At 42.0% G+C, this 17,659-nt stretch overlaps 1 protein-coding gene across 1 annotated transcript in view; it reads left to right on the forward strand.

Annotated features, from left to right (window-relative positions):
- Window positions 1–17,659, forward strand: part of ATP13A4 (ATPase 13A4) — a 79,140-nt gene that overhangs the window by 52,238 nt on the left and 9,243 nt on the right. Inside the window, exons 9-16 of the mRNA XM_041002740.1 lie at window positions 3,720–3,854; window positions 6,036–6,206; window positions 6,977–7,134; window positions 8,024–8,212; window positions 10,961–11,022; window positions 14,773–14,923; window positions 16,430–16,516; window positions 16,743–16,896. Of these exons, the coding sequence (XP_040858674.1) occupies window positions 3,720–3,854; window positions 6,036–6,206; window positions 6,977–7,134; window positions 8,024–8,212; window positions 10,961–11,022; window positions 14,773–14,923; window positions 16,430–16,516; window positions 16,743–16,896 (1,107 nt within the window). The remainder of the gene's footprint in view (window positions 1–3,719; window positions 3,855–6,035; window positions 6,207–6,976; window positions 7,135–8,023; window positions 8,213–10,960; window positions 11,023–14,772; window positions 14,924–16,429; window positions 16,517–16,742; window positions 16,897–17,659) is intronic.

Raw genomic sequence — 17,659 nt, forward strand, 5'->3', positions numbered from 1 at the left:
GAGAGCTTTATTAGATTCATTTGAAAAATCTTTGCTCCAATCCTGGGTGCATCTATTTTTTCAGTCTTTCTGTAGATTACTTTATTGTAATGGTGTTAGTGATGATTTCCAGGCTTCATCTAACAATATATTTGGGAAATAATTTTTAAGGATAAAATAAATTATGCTCATACTTACAATGATGCTAGCTCAACTTTATAAATGTTTGGAATTTTACCTGACTTTAATGCTTGTACTCAGATCACTCCTTTTTATATAACCAAAAATTCTTACTGTCAAGACATGAATGCAATCACTTGCTTTTCTTCATTATATCCAAGAGCTCTGAGTGGTGAGCAAGCACTCAAGAACCATTGTGCTTTGGAATTCTTGCTTGTCCCTTTTTGTGATATCCCAGTGTGATACTAAATATTACTCTTGGAAAATTCATCACACAGATGTTTTTCCATTCTCAGCCTAGTAAGATATTAACACAGAGGAAAGATTCAATGTAGTTCAGAGATACTATTCTGAGTAGACTAATACTTACTGTCCTTCCTTCCTTCCTTCCTCTCTCTTTTGTCTTTTTTTTCTCTTTCATTTTTTATTTTAGGGGCAATCCACTTTTAAAAAGACTTATTTATTTAGTTCAAAGGCAGAGTAACAGGGTGGTGGGGGGAGGCAGAGGCTAAAGGTGAAGAGAGAGAGAAAGAGACACACAGAGATCTCTTCCACTCACTGCTTCACTCCCCCAGAGAGTTGAAACAGTCAAGGCTGAGCCATATTGAAGTAGGATCCAGGAGCTTCATCTGGGTCTCCCACATGAGTGCAGGGAACTGAACACTTGGGCCACCTTCTGCTGCTTTTCCAGGGAGCTGTATTGAAAGTGGAGCAGTCGGAATCAACCCAGCGCCCACATGGGACACCAGTGTCTTAACCCACTGTGTCACAGCGCCAGCTCTGAGATAGCACATTTTTAATTTACATGATAATCAAAGACTTAATGGTCTATTAAATAAAGAGTTTAGTAACAATAATACGGCTAAAAGGCAGCAGTAACATAAACAAGGATTATGAAAAACAATTAAATGAAAAATGTTAATTTCACTCTTATATAATTAATTCTAAAATATTACACTTTAAAGTCGCTCAAAATAGTTGTCTGCATGGTTCTATCAAAAAAACCTAATAGGTGGAGCCTGGCATGGTAGCCTAGTGGCTGAAGTTCAACACTCCTGTGCTGGGATCCCACCTGGGTGCTGGTTCTAATCCCAGATGCTCCACTTCCCATCCAGCTCCCTACTTCTGGCCTGAGAAAGCAGTAGAGGATCGTTCAAAGCCCTGGGAACCTTCACCGATGTGGGAGACATGGAAGAAGCTCCTGGCTTCAGATCAGCTCAGCTCTGTATCCCCCAATTTTGATTTGCCTAATGTTTGCTAAATGTCTCTCACTTTGAATTTATCTGATGTTTCTTATAAATTCAGGTTATGCGTTGTTGGATATCCTATCACAGGTGTAATGTTGCATTCTCTCTACTTCCTCTAAGGTGACACATAATTTAAATTTGTTCTGTTAGTGTCAATGTTGACTTGAATTACTTAATTAAATCGTTCCTCCAAAATTGTCAGTGTACTCTCTTGCTCTTGGTAATTAATAGTTATTTCGTTAAGAGATACTCTGAAACTTTATAAACAGACCACAGAATTTTTACTTCTTAATTTGAGTATTCATTGATGTCTCTCGGCTAAATTAATTACTACTTTGATACTTTCCAAATAATGATTTTCTAATTTTGTCTTTCTACATTCAATAATTGCCATTTTGCTGAAGGAAAGCCTGTTTTTCTCCTCACTTATGATGTGATGGGCTCCTGCATTCTGTATTGTATTCAACGGCTGTAGTTCTTTGTTAGCATTATCAACCTGCTGCAGACTGAGGCACAGAGAGCTCTTTAAGTTGGTTTTGATATATTTTTCATCTGTTCCCAGTGCTTCCCTACGTGTTGGCACAAGAAAATAGTCTTGCTTCCATTATACTTCTCCAGGTCTAGCCTTGCAATACGACATTCCTCTTAGGAAATTTTGTTCTTTTTTGAGTTAATGGAATTTGTAAAGCACAAGTTGGACAAATGGATATGCTTATTGTTACTGGGTTTTTGCTGATATTAAGCTCTTACATGTGACAGAAGATATGCACAAGCAAATGGAGTAGTAAACATTATGTGTGTGTGTTTATGTACACTTTTTTGTGTGTTTTGTTTTTAATTTTTTCTGAAATGATTATAAAGTGAACTAACTTCCTGTATTTCATAATACAGATATAGAAGCTTAGTGATACTTTCCACTGACCTGCCTTCCCACCCACATTCCCCACACCCTCGTTCGTCCTTACTTCCTTTTTCCCCTTAATGTTTAGAGTAGTATGTGTTCATTTCACTTGGCAAGCACAGGCTTAACACTTCATTAGTTAAAGATATTAACATATAGCAAGCAGGAAAAAAAACCTAACCTATTATTCCTCAGGAGTGCAAGCAAAGATTGCAAATCAAAATCAAAATCCCATATATCAATCTCCTCATATAGATTACATTTCTTTGTACTCCGTATTAGTTATCACAGATCATGAAAAATGTATTTGTCTTTTGGGGGCTGGCTTATTGCACTAGGCATACTGGTTTCTAGTTGCATCCCATTTAGTTGCAATAGACAGTGGATCATTTTTTATGGCTGACTAATATTCCACAGTATCTATGTAGTACATTTTCTTTATCCAATCATCAGTTGATGGATTTCTGGGTTGATTCCATATCTTACCTATTATAAGTTCAGTTTCTATAAACACACACAGACATTGTTATACACAATTAAAATTGCATTATCTTTGTTACATGTAACACACATAGACATACACACACACACATTCTAATTCTAAACCAATACCATAGGGTTTTTTTTTGTAAAAAAATAATTTTTTATATTTGTAACTTCCTGTATTTAATGAGATATCTGTATCTAATTAACTTCAATGTATCTCATCATTGTATCATATCTGCTTGAATGTAATCTATCTTCCATCACTGCTGGCACTCTCTCTGATTCTTATCCCACTCTCACCTTTTTCACCCTGAGGAGATCCCAGCATCCCATAACATGGTGCTATCTGCCAGGCTCTGCCACTCTGTACTGAGCCATGTAAACACCCTTCCATCCTACTGACTCCACATTCAATCAGGCTGCCCCCGTCTCAGGAGCCGCTCCATGGCTGCCTGTCTCGCACAGAGCCATGATCCCTGACATTGTGTAAGGAAGGAAGAAAGCCCAGGCAGGCAAGGAGGAAATCAGGAAGGAACTAGCACCTTTTCAAGTGTCTAAGTATTTTTGCTCTGTGTGCAGGATCTGTTCTTATTTAGTAAATTTTCTATACAGTTAATTGAAATACATCTCTTTTTCAAGGAGTTTTTTTTAATATATTAGGAATATTAATGTTTTATCTATAAACTTTAGAATATTTTCTGAATTTGTCATTAATCTTTATTTCCCACACAAAGGTTGCCATTTACATTGTGTATTGTGTACTTTTTTTTTGCTTCCATATTTTGACTAAGTGTTGAAAAATATTCTTCTTCTAAAATATTTTTTTAAAAGTCTCCTGGCTACCTTTTAATTGATTTCCAACATTGAGAAAAGCTGGAGCAGATCTTTTGGGAAAACATCTCCTCATCTCTGTGGCTTGTTTTCAGATGGAGTCCAGGAGTTGGAATCACGCTTCCTGGTGCCTGGAGATGTACTGATTTTGACAGGGAACAAAGTGCAGATGCCATGTGATGCCCTGCTGATTGACGGCAGTTGTGTGGTGGATGAAGGGATGCTGACAGGTGAGCATCTGTCTCCATAGCCCTGGACGGTCCCAGTGCTGTGGTGCTCTTGCCCTACTCCTCTGGGACCTCTATTTCCAATATCCCTTAGTCCTACTTGGATGAATATGAGAGTGGAAGCAAAAGTCACAATCTAAGTATTGAGTGTCATACCGTCGTGACTGAGTGGTTAGCATTTAGAAAGAATTGTGACGACCTCTCCTTGTATCCTAAAAGGTTGTAGAGTTGATCAGCTCTTTCAGAATTGTCTGTGTCTTTTGAGCATAATTTTTTTTGACATACAATATGTCTTCAAATACATTTTGGAGTGTCTGAAAACCATCGATGGCATTCTGAAATTGTTTGGATCAAGTCCAAGCTCTTTCTACTTAGCTTAAACGTGTGGAAAGTTCATGGTGACACAGCTGGCAGAGTGAGATTTTTTTGGACTAACTATTTCATTTTTAGAGAGGGTGCAGCTACACATCTCCATCTCCTCAGGCATTTGAGTTTGTGGTGACTCCTAAGGCATCTTTGTGATGAACACATTCAAAAATCCTTTCCCTGACTGGAGGTCAACCAGTGTATACATGTATAGAAACATTACATGGCACCCCAGAAATATGCAGTTTTTTTATGTGTCAGTTAAATGCAAAATTAAAGAAAATGAATAAAAAATGCTACACCGTGTGCTGGAGCCAGGAGGGTCCTGAGAGGCCACCTCAGCCCTCTAGATGTGCAAACTGAAGCTCAAAGAGGAGTGACGTGCTCAAGTGCATGTGCAGAGCTCTGTGGGAGGTGTTGTGCCAGCCTTTCTGTCAGATGAAGAATCATAGTGTTCCTCAGAGAAGACCTGGGCATCTCAGAAAGCACAGTGATGTTTCCAGTTGCTTGTCTGGATCCGGACAAATCCATTTCTCTCAGCAGACCAGGAAGGCATGAAACGGAGACAAAAGCACCCATTTCCTTTCTTTGTGGGTCAAGTATCTTTTGCTTAGAAACTCATGGATTCATACAAATCCCAGAATGCTAGGACATCAGTACTGCCGACGCCTATTTTCCATATGTAGGAAGTCCTATGCTTTGGTACCGTAACTTACTTTCTTCTGCCCCATTCTGCAAGACAGCAGAAGGCTTTCCAGGTGCAATCCCTGAATAGGCCACAGTTGGCTTTCACAACTTTGTTGCTTATGTGGCATTCACACTTCAACCCAAGGTCATCCCACGTGCCAGATTCAGTGGATTCTTTAATTTCCCCCCCTACTGATCTTTCTGTTGCATTTGACTATCCTGTTCATGTTTTCTGAAAATTCTCTTGTGCTAACTTTTAAGATAAAGTGCTCTCCAAGTCCTGGGCTCATATAAAGAGGTAACAGGTAACTGACTACAAGGCATCTCAACACCATCATTCTCTAAGGCGGCTCCAAGTCACAGTGGCCGGAAGGACAATTCCTCCTCCTCTAGAATCCCTCTGCTGATGAGTAATAATGCCACCCTCTGCCTCACCTCTTAAATCAGGAACAAGGAAATAAATTTTAATTCCTCTGTCCCTGTGATCGGTCAATAGAAATGTTTCCTCAAGCTTTGTGGCTTCTTATTTCCTTATTTCTTGAACCCAGCCCTTTTTGTCAATTCTGATTGCGAGCTGCCATGATGGAGACCACCATCCCTCCTGTGGGACTTTGGTGATCACTTCCCAACTGCACATGTAGCCTTCGACTCCACCAGACCCCACTGTTTCCCACACTGAGGATAGAGTGCTCTCCTACGCACCTGGGCTAGTTCTCTGAGGGTGAAACAGCTCAATAGTCCCCTGTCCTATAGGAAAACGTTGAAGTGCTGGTGAACGTTACATTTCAGACTCTCTTACAGCGCTCCCACGGCCTCTGATTCCAACACCTCCCTCCATGTGAGACTGCACAGCTGTTTTTCTTGTCTATTTTAACTCTCATGTTTGGAGCATAGCACTAGACACGGACATTACAGATTATATTCTTCTCCGTGTGTATGTCTTTCTCCCACTGTCAACTAGAGGCCTCTTAACAGCAAGAGGTGTCTTCTCCTTATACTCTCAGCACCCAGGGTCATGTCTGTCTGATGGCAAGTTTGCCACAAATGTCAGTTGCATGGTGAGTGAGTGCTGGCTGGATTTGAACGAATGAGGCATCTCACCTCTGGAAATGAGAGTCTTATTTTCTGTAGGAGAAAGTATTCCAGTCACCAAAACTCCATTGCCCAAGATGGATAGCTCTGCACCCTGGAAAACACAGAGTGAAGCAGACTACAAGCGGCATGTCCTCTTCTGTGGGACAGAGGTCATCCAGGTCAAGGCCACCTGTTCCGGGAATGTGAGAGCAGTGGTGCTACAAACCGGTTAGTGCCTCTTTCTTGCTCTTGTCACCATTAATCAAATAATCTCAGCTAAGGTATCCAGTAGCTTGTATTTATTAAGAAATGTTTATATAAGGAGCAGTCTTTAGATAACAAGGCAACTACATGTAAATGAATATATTCTAATTGTCAGTTGAGCCAGGGCATATACTTTTTGTGTGCTTTGCGCTTTATCCTTGATTTCCAATATTACATCTGGCAGGGCAAAATACTGTGTGTCCCTGCTTTGCATATTAGTAAGCTGAGGCCACATGTTTCAGGTGAATTTTAGGGAAAAAAAATGACCTAACCAGTGACAGAGCTGGGCATGAGATTCAGGTCTTCTAAGTCCAAATCCCAAATTCTTTCTACATAGGGATGATCAGAAACTGATAATACAGATCAGTGTCAGAAGGGCAGATTTGTCATTGTTCAATGGGTCACCTAAGTTTAATTGAATTGAGCTGTGTGCATGCATGCTTGTGCACATTACGAATCAGTTCCTTAAGCTAAAGCTATATTTGGAAAAGTTATGTCTTGTCACCTGTTTCGTTCTTTCCTATTTCTGGATTGCATTGAAATGGGAAGCAGTGGCTTGGAAGCCTAGGGAGGCTAGCTGGCTTCAAGAGAGAGAAGCAAGTTCCATTTCAACCACTGTGCCTTCTCCTAAGGATCTTTCAGCTGCCTTCGAGGGCAAACACTGCTTAAAGACCTTGAACAAGGCAGCAGCAGAGAAAGGCTGAAGGGTGTGTATGTGTGTGCTTGCTTTTCAGGATTCAACACTGCCAAGGGGGATCTCGTGAGATCAATTCTCTACCCAAAGCCAATGAATTTTAAGCTGTACAGGGATGCCATTAGGTTCCTCCTGTGCCTCATAGGGACGGCCACCATTGGCATGATCTACACGCTCTGTGTTTTTGTGCTCAGTGGGGTAAGCTGCCTTTGCTATCATGCACACACATGCATATTTTTGGACAATCATCTCTACATGCTTTATGCTGTCCATGTTGACTCTACTCCAGGACATGGTTTACTAACAAAGTCAAATACTAAAGCCTGCTTATAGACTCCCATTTCCCCAACATACAAGTGATCATTGAGTGATGTAACAGTTTAGCTCTCATGGACTAGTGAGGTAAGATGGTGTGTTGAATGTCACGTTTTTACTCTTGCATACTTTCCTCTTGCACTTTTAATTTTTTTGAAAAATTTATTGATTTGAAATGCAAAGTGGAAGAGGAGGAGGGAAAGGAGGGAGAGAAAGAGAAACCTTCCACCTGCTGATTCACTCCCCAGATGGCCACAAAGTCTGGGACTGTGCCAGTTGGAGACCAGGAGCCAGGAACTCCATCTGGGTCTCCCACATGGGTGCAGAGGCACAAGCACTTGGACCATCTTCTGTTGCTTTTCTATATGCATCACCAAGGAGCCGAACCTGGAGTAGCTGCATCTCAAACTGGTGTTCTGATACAGGATGCCAGTATCACAGATATTACCTTAACCTGCTGCACCGCAACATGGGCTCTCCCTCACACTTTTTTAAAACAAGATTTTTAGATTTTCAATTTCAGAAAGCTTTTGTTTCTGTTAAGCTTATTTGGCAGCTATTAAGTGAGGGGTTTCGAGTAAGTTCAGCAAGCCAGAGCTGGTGAGGTGTTGGGAAGCTAGTAGACAAATATGTTGAATTAATACATCTTCATACCCTTTGACCACTGAAACCATGTCTCAGAATCCAGCCTAAGGAAGCAAACAGGAAAAAAGTGGAAGGCACAAACCCACTGCACGGAGTCACCTAACTGCTGCTTCTGACTGTCTCCTAGGAACCTCCTGAAGAGGTGGTGAAGAAAGCCCTCGATGTTATCACAATCGCAGTTCCCCCAGCTCTCCCTGCTGCTCTGACCACAGGCATCATCTATGCCCAGAGGAGGCTGAGGAAGAGAGGCATCTTCTGCATTAGCCCGCAGAGGATCAATGTATGTGGACAGTTAAACCTTGTCTGCTTTGACAAGGTATGTGTGCTTCTGTTGTCCTGGGCAGCTCGAATAGGTGCTTTAGCCCTCACAGGAGGCAGGAAATGCAGAAAATCTCTATACCAACTTCTGCTTGGTGTGTTCTGGGACAGATAGTTGTTTGAGCTCCCAGATTTTGCAGTTTAGAAGAGGTAATAGGTATGGAATAGGTGACTCTTGGAGGGTCTTCCCAACTTTGATATTTTATGAAAAGCATCCTGTCACGCCACAGTCAGAATCCTCATTTGAAGGACAAATTTTAAACCCTTCACTCTGGTCACCACTGTATCCTTGATGCTAAAAATACTGCCTGTCCTATAGACAGTGCTCAATAAATAGCTATTGCACTAATGAGTGAGTAAAAAAGGAGAGTTTATTAAACTGTGTCTTGCTATGAGATTTGATTACACAAATGCCCACATGAGCCATTATTTCATTTTCCCATCGGTAGTTCAATTGTTTAAAATTACGGTTGAGTATTTGCCATTATGAACCGCGTTCTACCTCTCTTGAGAGTATTGCTGTAGCCTGCAGACACATGTGCTGGGATGAAGGTGGGGCTGTGCGGAGATGCAACAGAACTGCAAGGGACTGCTGATAGGTGGCCACGGCAAAGCAGAGTGTGTGGTTTTGACAGGAGAAGGGCATTAGTGATGGGAGATGGTGTCTGTGGGTCTTGCACATCTGCGTAAGAATTTCTACACACTCTGAGCCGAGAAGAGACAGTAAAGGTTATTTGTTGTTGCCATGTTTTTCCTTTAATATTTTTATTGTTGCAAATTCAATGCAAAATTTACAATTTCAGCCATTTCATAGTACAGTGAGAATGTACTTAATGTACTTATTGGCATTAAGTACATTCTCAGTGTTCTACAGCCATAATCATCATTCATCTTGAGAAAACCTCTGCATTTTCCCAAAGTCTATGCTTGGTAAAGAATACATGGAAGGTTTTGGTAGCAGAGAACCAATGGGATTGGGACTCTGTAATGCCTAGTTTATCATAATGTACTACTTTTGCATTTTTTAAAAAGATTTATTTATTTACTGGAAAGTCAGATATACAGAGAGGAGGAGAGACAGAGGAAGATCTTCCGTCCGACGATTCACTCCCCAAGTGAGCGCAACGGCCGATGTTATGCCGATCCGAAGCCAGGAGCCTCTTCCGGAACTTCCTCCGGGTCTCCCACACGGGTGCAGGGTCCCAAGGCTTTGGGCCGTCCTTGACTGCTTTCCCAGGCCACAAGCAGGGAGCTGGATGGGAAGTGGGGCTGCCGGGATTAGAACTGGCGCCCATATGGGATCCTGGTGCGTTCAAGGAGAGGACTTTAGCCGCTAGGCCACGCCTCTGGGCCCCCTACTTTTGCATTTTTGACTTGTAAATTTAAAACTATTCTTTTATAAAAAAGTTAAATGTAGTTTTAAGGAGTTTATTAATATATCAGATTCTCAGCATCACAGTACATATATAATAGTTACTATAGCCCAATCCTCAAAATTTCTCATGTTCATATGCTAGTCATAAAAACAATAGATTTAGTGTAGTTTGTAGATATAATTCTAAGAATACAATGGCACTTATTTCACTTTAAAACTACTCTAAAATAAAAAGTTAAAAAGTCTACCAATAACAGGTGATAAACAAGGCTCTTGACATTATTTCAATATTTTATAATCATTAGGAAATACATTCTATTTATAGATAATATCCTTGGAGTTGGGAAAAGATATAGACGTGAGAGAAAGATAAATGTCACATGCATTTAAACTAAAAATAACCAATAATTATGTTATCATTATGCTTAGCTTTTACATTATTTTGGAGAGTGAGTGTGCTATCTGTATTAATTTTCTTAATCTTCACAAAATCTTCTATGTGATTACAACCATGTTACTGAACCCTGCTCTGATGTTCTGAGGGATTAGGTAATTTGCCTGGGGTCACACAGCTGCTGTTTGAACCTAGTCTGAACTCTTTCTTAATCATCACAACGTCTTGAGAGAAATTCCAGTAAACATCTTTAACCAAGGAAACGTCAAATAGTAAACGAGGGAGGGAGCATTTGTCCTGACCGTTAAGAGCCTCTCTGCTACATGCAGTCCCTGGGAGACAAGAGGTACTGGCTCAGGTGACTGTACTCTTGGCACCCAAGTGGGAGACCTGGTCTGAGTCCTGGCTCCTGGCTTCAGCCCTGCCCACTCCTAGCTGTTGGCAGGCCTTTGGGGAGTGAACCCGCAAGTGAAAAAAAGCTCTCTTTCTTTCTTTTTCTTTCTCTCACCTCTCTCCTCTCTTTGAAACAATGGAATACGTAAGTTTTAAAAATAGCAAATCATTTCTTTAGAGTCTTCCATGCACTTTAACATTTAGGTAAAAATTCTACCCTATTACTTATTTCTGATGACCTCTTTTGAACTTCTCTGAAAACTGGGGTTCACCCGTTTTACCCATCACAAGCTTACCACAGATCTTCCCATCCATTCATTCTGCCCATAGAACCTCAAAAGTAATCCTTTGACATGTGTAACTGGGGTGCTTTTAAGTTCAAAGGGCTTAAGGGCCAGCTTGAAAGACCACTTGAAGTCTTCTGACTCGTGCCCAGGACTCCACGTTCTCCCTGACTAGCCTGTCCTTGAGGTGCTGACCTTGACTGTGTGTGGGGACGTACATGTTCTGGTAGCATGGCCTTCACTACAGGCCAGCTGGGTCTTCAGCGTCACTCAGCTGCTTTTTTTTTTCTTCCTGTTCAGACAGGTACCTTAACAAGGGATGGCTTGGATCTCTGGGGAGTCGTGCCCTGTGATAGGAATGGGTGAGTAGCTTAGGCTAAATGCGCTGTGTTGTACCTTTGTCCAGAATCCCTCCTTTATCAGTTGAAAACACTGAATGGAGGACGTGGGCTTGGATTCTGGTGAGCACTGACTCACATTGTATCTTAACCTAAGGCAAGTCTTCTCCCTGGGCTCTCTAGTCCCAGGCCACTCACCAACCCAGAAGACCAAGAAGTTTTATGATAGCATTCAAATCCTTCCTGGGGTGTGCAGTTTTCTCCCAGAGGCCAATTTTTATTTGTCAGAAGCCCGAAGGTGGCCCAGTCCAAGTAATTAGGACATCGCCGGAACATTACCCTCCGGGGAGAGTCTTTCCTGCCCAACAGAAACCTCTCGGTGGCTTTGGATCCTCAGTCTCCGGAAGCTGGAGCCACAGCTGGTGGATTTCTTCATCCTTCGTATTCTGGTTCTGAGAAGTTCACTTTCACTGCCACAACTCCCTCCCCTTGTTTTTTTTTGTTTTTGTTTTTGTTTTGTTTTGTTTTGGTAGCCAGAAAAGACACTATTTTGGCAATACCAACCTAAGAAAGTGAAGATTGGCCTGCCCTCTTGTGGTCACGTATGAGTTTGCTGCTCTCCCTGGCTTTTCTCCCCATCGCCACCTCCAGCATGCTAGGAACCCAGCATGAGACACCTTTGACACTTATGTTTAGTTTGAAAATGAAAATACTTATCTTTCACCCTGACAATCTAAATCACAGAGAATTTTAGGTAAACAGGTTCCTTAAGGTTCTTTTGTATTATGCAGATGACATAAAATTTATTCACAAATTATCTTTAAATCATATATGGTTAAGACATTGTCTACTAGAATACTAGCTATACGCAAATCGAGTTCTGGGGTTAAGAAATAATCTTGATGCTTCTCACCACCTTAGTGTACAGACAAAGGCTTTTCTAATTTCTTTTTGATTTTTCTGGAGCGTGGATTTAGCTAGCACCTACTCTCCCTGCATACACTATTAAGCACATTGGGTTTTCTGTAAGTTTCTTTAAAAAAAGCTGCATCTCTATATTAAAATACATAAGCATCTTAAGAACAATTTTTTTTCTTGTTTGCACGTGCATCCTCAATGCCACCCCACTGTGTCAGGGACACACAGGTGGTGAACAGTCAAATTTATTCATTTAAAATGAACTAAGCATGTTCTGCATTTGGACCATTCTGCTTAAGAAATTTGTAAACTTGCTGTTTCTAAAAATGGCTTTTTAACGTTTCTACAAAAATGATTGATACACTATTTGGATTACATTGATTAATTAGCACCGCCTCCCTTTTTTCCCTGCTACCTACTCCCCCTTTTTCTTGTGACAAAAAGATCAAAGTTGACATCAAGTGACTCAAAGCAACTTGAAAAAATTGACAAATTTAATAACTAATATGAGAGAAAACAGATTTACTTGTAAATAAAAGCATAGCATCTCACTAACTGACTATTAAATATCTTATTAAAGGTGAGCTTGTCTCTGATTATTCCTATCTTTTTCCAAAAAAGGTCCTGACAGATCCTCGGGCCCTTCCCTAACTGCTTCAGGCTTCTCAGGTTTGATCCACCGTAAATGGCTTAATAAACCTACAAGGGCAGGGATGACAGAGCACTCCATGTATTTTGCCAAACTGGTGTCTGACCCAATCCTTTGGGACTCGGAATTATGAATTTAGGATTACATATCCATGACAGCATGTACATGTCATCTTTTTTTTTAAAGATTTATTTTATTTTTATTGGAAAGGCAGATATACAGCGAAGAGAGACAGAGAGGAAGATCTTCCTTCTGATGATTCACTGCCCAAGTGAGCACAACGGCTGATGCTATGCCGATCTGAAGCCAGGAGCCTCTTCCGGGTCTCCCACGCGGGTGCAGGGTCCCAAAGCTCTGGGCCGTTCTCGACTGCTTTCCCGGGCCACAGGCAGGGAGCTTGAAGGGATGCAGGGCTACTGGGATTAGAACCGGCGCCCATATGGGATCCCGGGCGTGCAAGGCGAGGACCTTAACCACTGTGCCACTGCACCACCGCACCGGGCCCTACTGTGAGCTGGTGAGTTCTTCCTTTTAGATGTTCACTCAAACACCATGGGGCATGTTGCAAACCACTAAGAGGACCTGTAGTTCAATGCATAATAATCTCCCACAAGGTCAGTAGTAAGACCACTGGGTTTACAACGCTTAGTGTCACAACAGGAAGCTTGAATTTAAAATAGGGCAAAAATGTGTCTGCAGTGTGAGTTCACTCTGTGATGTGGATGCCTTCCAAGACCAAATGCTACATCCACTTAAGATTGCATTTAAAGAAATGCATATCTGTGTGATGAGAAATCATATTCTGATCCTGAAAACCACATTAAAAGCAATCCGACAAATGCAAACTTTCACACACACACACACACACACACACACACACACACACAGTAACTGGGCAGATGAGAAGTCTAAAACAGCTGCATATTAGTGGAACAGCTAGAGGACAAGGGAAGAGTTGATCCAACAGTCTGGAAGAAGTTAGCATGCAGACGAGGGGGCACGTAGATCCGGAGTGCCTCCATGCCTCCATGGGGAAGATTTTGCTTCAAGCAGGATGGACTGCTTTGTGCACTTACTGCTCTGCTGTGCACTGGAAGGACCTGTCCACTGACTGAAGAGGCCATCCCTCCAGTGGGTCTGACAGTGAACTTGGTCTCACTCTTGACTAGTGAAGGAAAACTGTTTGCAACATTTTTTGTTATCTTTGTGTATTCATTTTAGTATGTGAATGGTTGGAGGTGGGGAGGCTGAGAAAGAGAGAGAGAGAGAGAGAGAAAGAGAGAGAAAGAGAGAAACTTTCCCGTAGCTCTCATCCAATGCCTGGTTCCCCAAATGGCTGCAATAACCAGGGCTCGATCAAGCCAAAGCCAGAAGCTTGGACTCCAAGCTGGGTCTCCCCTGTGGGTGAAGGGATACATGATACATGTACCCAAGGCATTACATGCTGCCTCCCAGAGCACACATTGACAGGAAACCAGAACTGGAAGTAGGGCATTCCACTTCCTCACTGAGTGTGAGCACTCCAACCTGGGATTTGTGTGCTCCGACTGGCACCTTAACTGGTTTACTCCATGATATTCCATTTGATTTCAGTAGGAAATGATGAGGGCAGTGGTTGCGATATATGCACTGGATGTCAGGGTAGAAGAAAGGAATTCAATGTGTTTTTGAAAATGTTTTTAATTTCATATATTCAACATTATGGTATTGAAGTTTTCTAGGAATCAACTCACTCACGCATTTATTGGCTGTGTGCTGTCAGGCAAACATCAAATGTATTGGGAGACACTTTCTTCAGACACAACTGACTGATAGAGCAAAATACTCACATAGTCAAATATCTAGCATTGAGTTGGTCTATTCTGTCTCAAGAACTGCAGAAGAATTCGTCTGCTAGTTGGAGTGCAACTGGAAGAGCATGGAACAGAGGGGGATTCTTAAGTTCTTGTCTTGTCTCTGGAATTAAACTAGTCAGAGAAGGGATGAGGAAAACAGGAAGAAGAGACCTGGAAAGAACATCAGAGTTCATTCCTGCACCTTACTCCAAATGTGATGCTGAACAAAGGTTCTTGATTAGGGGATTTGGACAGTGAGTATGTGAGGTGACAAAAAAGTGTTAACATGATTGGTCAAAACAATGTAGCTTCAAGCAGCTCCATTTTGGCATGAACAGGTAAGGACTAAAACTTTCCCTCTTCTTCCTTTAGCTTCCAGGAAGTCCACAGCTTTGTCTCAGGCAGGGCTTTGCCATGGGGCCCGCTGTGTGCCGCCATGGCCAGCTGCCACTCTCTGATCCTCCTTGATGGGACCATCCAGGGAGACCCCCTGGACCTCAAGATGTTTGAAGCCACTGCCTGGGTAAGCTTCAACTCTGCAGAGAATATCAGAAACATCCTCAATGCCAGAGAAACCCAGGTTCTCTTATGGCTGTTTAGCATTTGCAAAATGCAAGTCTCCAACACTATCACACAGTAAAGTGAAAACTAGTTGCAGCCTGGTTTCCCCACTGGTTTAATGCAACTAACGAGAGCAACTTGCATTACAGGATTATTATGGGGAGTCAATAAGATGAGACATTTAAAAATGAAACCTGCGTCTGGATGCATTAGCTTGACTGATTCTTTATGCAGTGTTTTCCTGTATCTAAATGTTCCATTGGACACCACAAAAACATGCAATTTTTATTTGTCAACAAAAATAAATAAATGGAAAGAACACATTTTTTTAGAAAGTGAGGATTAAGAAACACCACTGTCTAGATTGCTTAGGATAGCGCACAGACTCACTGTGCCCGAGTTAATTTAGCAGTGGTTTCATTTCTAAGACGGAAACAATGTAAAGGAAAGTCATTACAGAGCTTTTGTGGAGACTCTGAACTCAGTGTAAGAGAAGTGCTGTGGTTTAGGAATCTGGCTCCTCTGGGTCTAGTTTCTGCTCTGCTCTGACAGCTCAGTCTTGTGTCAGGTCCTTGGCTCTTTTGACCGTAAGATAAAAGGATTGAATTAGCCCAGCAGTGTTCACATGACACAAGACAAGACAAAATGCTGGAATCTCGAACATCTTATTCAGAAACATCCTCTAAAAACTAAGTAGCGTTGGTCTGTTGGGGCTACAGGGTGGAAATAAGAGAATACAGGTCCCCAACTACTGTGCTATTTCACCCCATCATCAGGTCCTCCTACTCTACTGTAGCATGATCCCACAGTAAGCTGGTGTATCTGGCCAATCCCGTATCCCGTTTGGAATCTTAGAGAGTAAAATTTCTTTTGTTAGATTTTTTTTTAATTTCAGCCATTCAATAAGATGCTTAAAAGTAGTTGATTGTCTTTGCATGAATGGTTTTTTGACTTTATTCTGGGATCGCTATTACAGAAATTACTGATCATTAACCACACACTCACAGTCCCTGTTCTGTCCAGATTCACCTTGAGGACAATCATTCCAAATTTGACACACTGGGGATAACGGTTTCAGTACTGAACTCCAGGGAAAGAAAGATGTAAGGTGTTTGCTTTATACGAAATAAATCTGGCTACAAATGCTCACCATTTTCAAGCTAGATTCTTCAGAAATTGAGAATGAGCCTTTATACTTGTGTAACACATCCAAACAGAGAAAGCAGGATAAATTGCATGAATAATTCAGAAGTGTCTGCCTTCCAAGTTCCACAGCATTTCCAATGCATTCTGTGTTTCTGTGTTGGAAAAAAGTCTAGCTTACCTCCATCCAGCTGAGGGAGGAGACATGAAGAAAACACAGAGCTGATCTGAGGATTTTTTTTTTTCAGTGGGAGGATTTGGGCATAGTATCTGTGGTCAAACAATACATAAATACCTACCATGAAATTTCCCATTTGTGAAATAGGAAATGGCAGTTTCTGGAGATGATTTCCATATCAAGGGAGTGCCAGCGCATGCCATGGTGGTTAAGCCTTGCAAAACAGACAGCCAGGTAAGTCTTGCTTCCCATTCCTCTCACCCTGCCAAGACCCAAAGGGAAGCTCCCTTCTGACACCTGGTGTTCAAAGTTCACGGAGCTGTCTTTGAATTTCAGAGGTAAAAACTGGTAGATGTTTCTTCCTTAGCTAACAGCCTAAGGATTTAGGGAGGGAGAGAGAATTCTCAATGACTGGAGGCTGTGTTTGTCTGCTTCTCTCCACTCCCTATGTCTCAACCAGGTCCCAGTTGAAGGAATTGCCATCCTGCATCAATTCCCATTCTCATCAGCGCTGCAGAGGATGACCGTCATTGTCCAAGAAGTGGGAGGTGACCGGCTGGCATTCATGAAAGGAGCACCAGAAAGGGTAGCCAGCTTCTGCTACCCTGAGACAGGTTGGTAAACAGACACTATTGAGACCGTAGGACTGCATCCCAAACATGTGACCGTGCAGCAGCTGACCTATGAACCCAGCTGCCTGCTGGATCTCACCAATGGTGTAACTCACTGGCATTGCAAACAGTACCAGAATCAAACCTTCTTTTCCTGCTTTCTGGATTTCCAGCTTCCCGTCTTGGCATCGTACCACCATGCCTCCATGCACACAGTTCAGGAGTCACATCTGAGCCCTCCCTTTCCCTTAGTACCTTTATCTTGTCACTTGCTAATCATGGCCCCATCACTGCATCAGCTCAGGCTGTCACCACTGCCGACCACTTTGACAGTTGGTGAATTGTCACCTCCAGTCTCTGTGATTCACTTTCTGTACGATGGACGTGTAGGTTTTTCCACTACAACTGTGTTGTCACATTATTGTTTTGATGCTTTTGTTGCTTCCAGTGTTATCGCCAACTCCTTTGAGATCCTATGTAAGGCTTTCATAATCTGGGTCCGTCAGACACCCCAAATGTGCCTGATGCCCCCTCTCCTCACGTGCTGAACTTCTTTAAGCTGAACTAAGTAGCCAAGGTTTCCTGTTTCATGCCTTGGTGCCCGAAAACATGATGTTCACTTGGTGAAAAATGAATTTCCTTCTCCTAGCCACTTTCTCCCGGTCTTACATGCGAATGAAGCACTTGCATAACATATTGCAATTGCATGCATCACAGCAAGGATCTTATTTGAGTGTGTTGATAGCACATTGGCTGCTACTCAGCT

This window comes from Ochotona curzoniae, unplaced genomic scaffold (assembly GCF_017591425.1).
Source record: "Ochotona curzoniae isolate NIBS_2020 unplaced genomic scaffold, NIBS_Ocur_1.0 scaffold_2587, whole genome shotgun sequence".
NCBI classification, from domain to species: Eukaryota; Metazoa; Chordata; class Mammalia; order Lagomorpha; family Ochotonidae; genus Ochotona; species Ochotona curzoniae.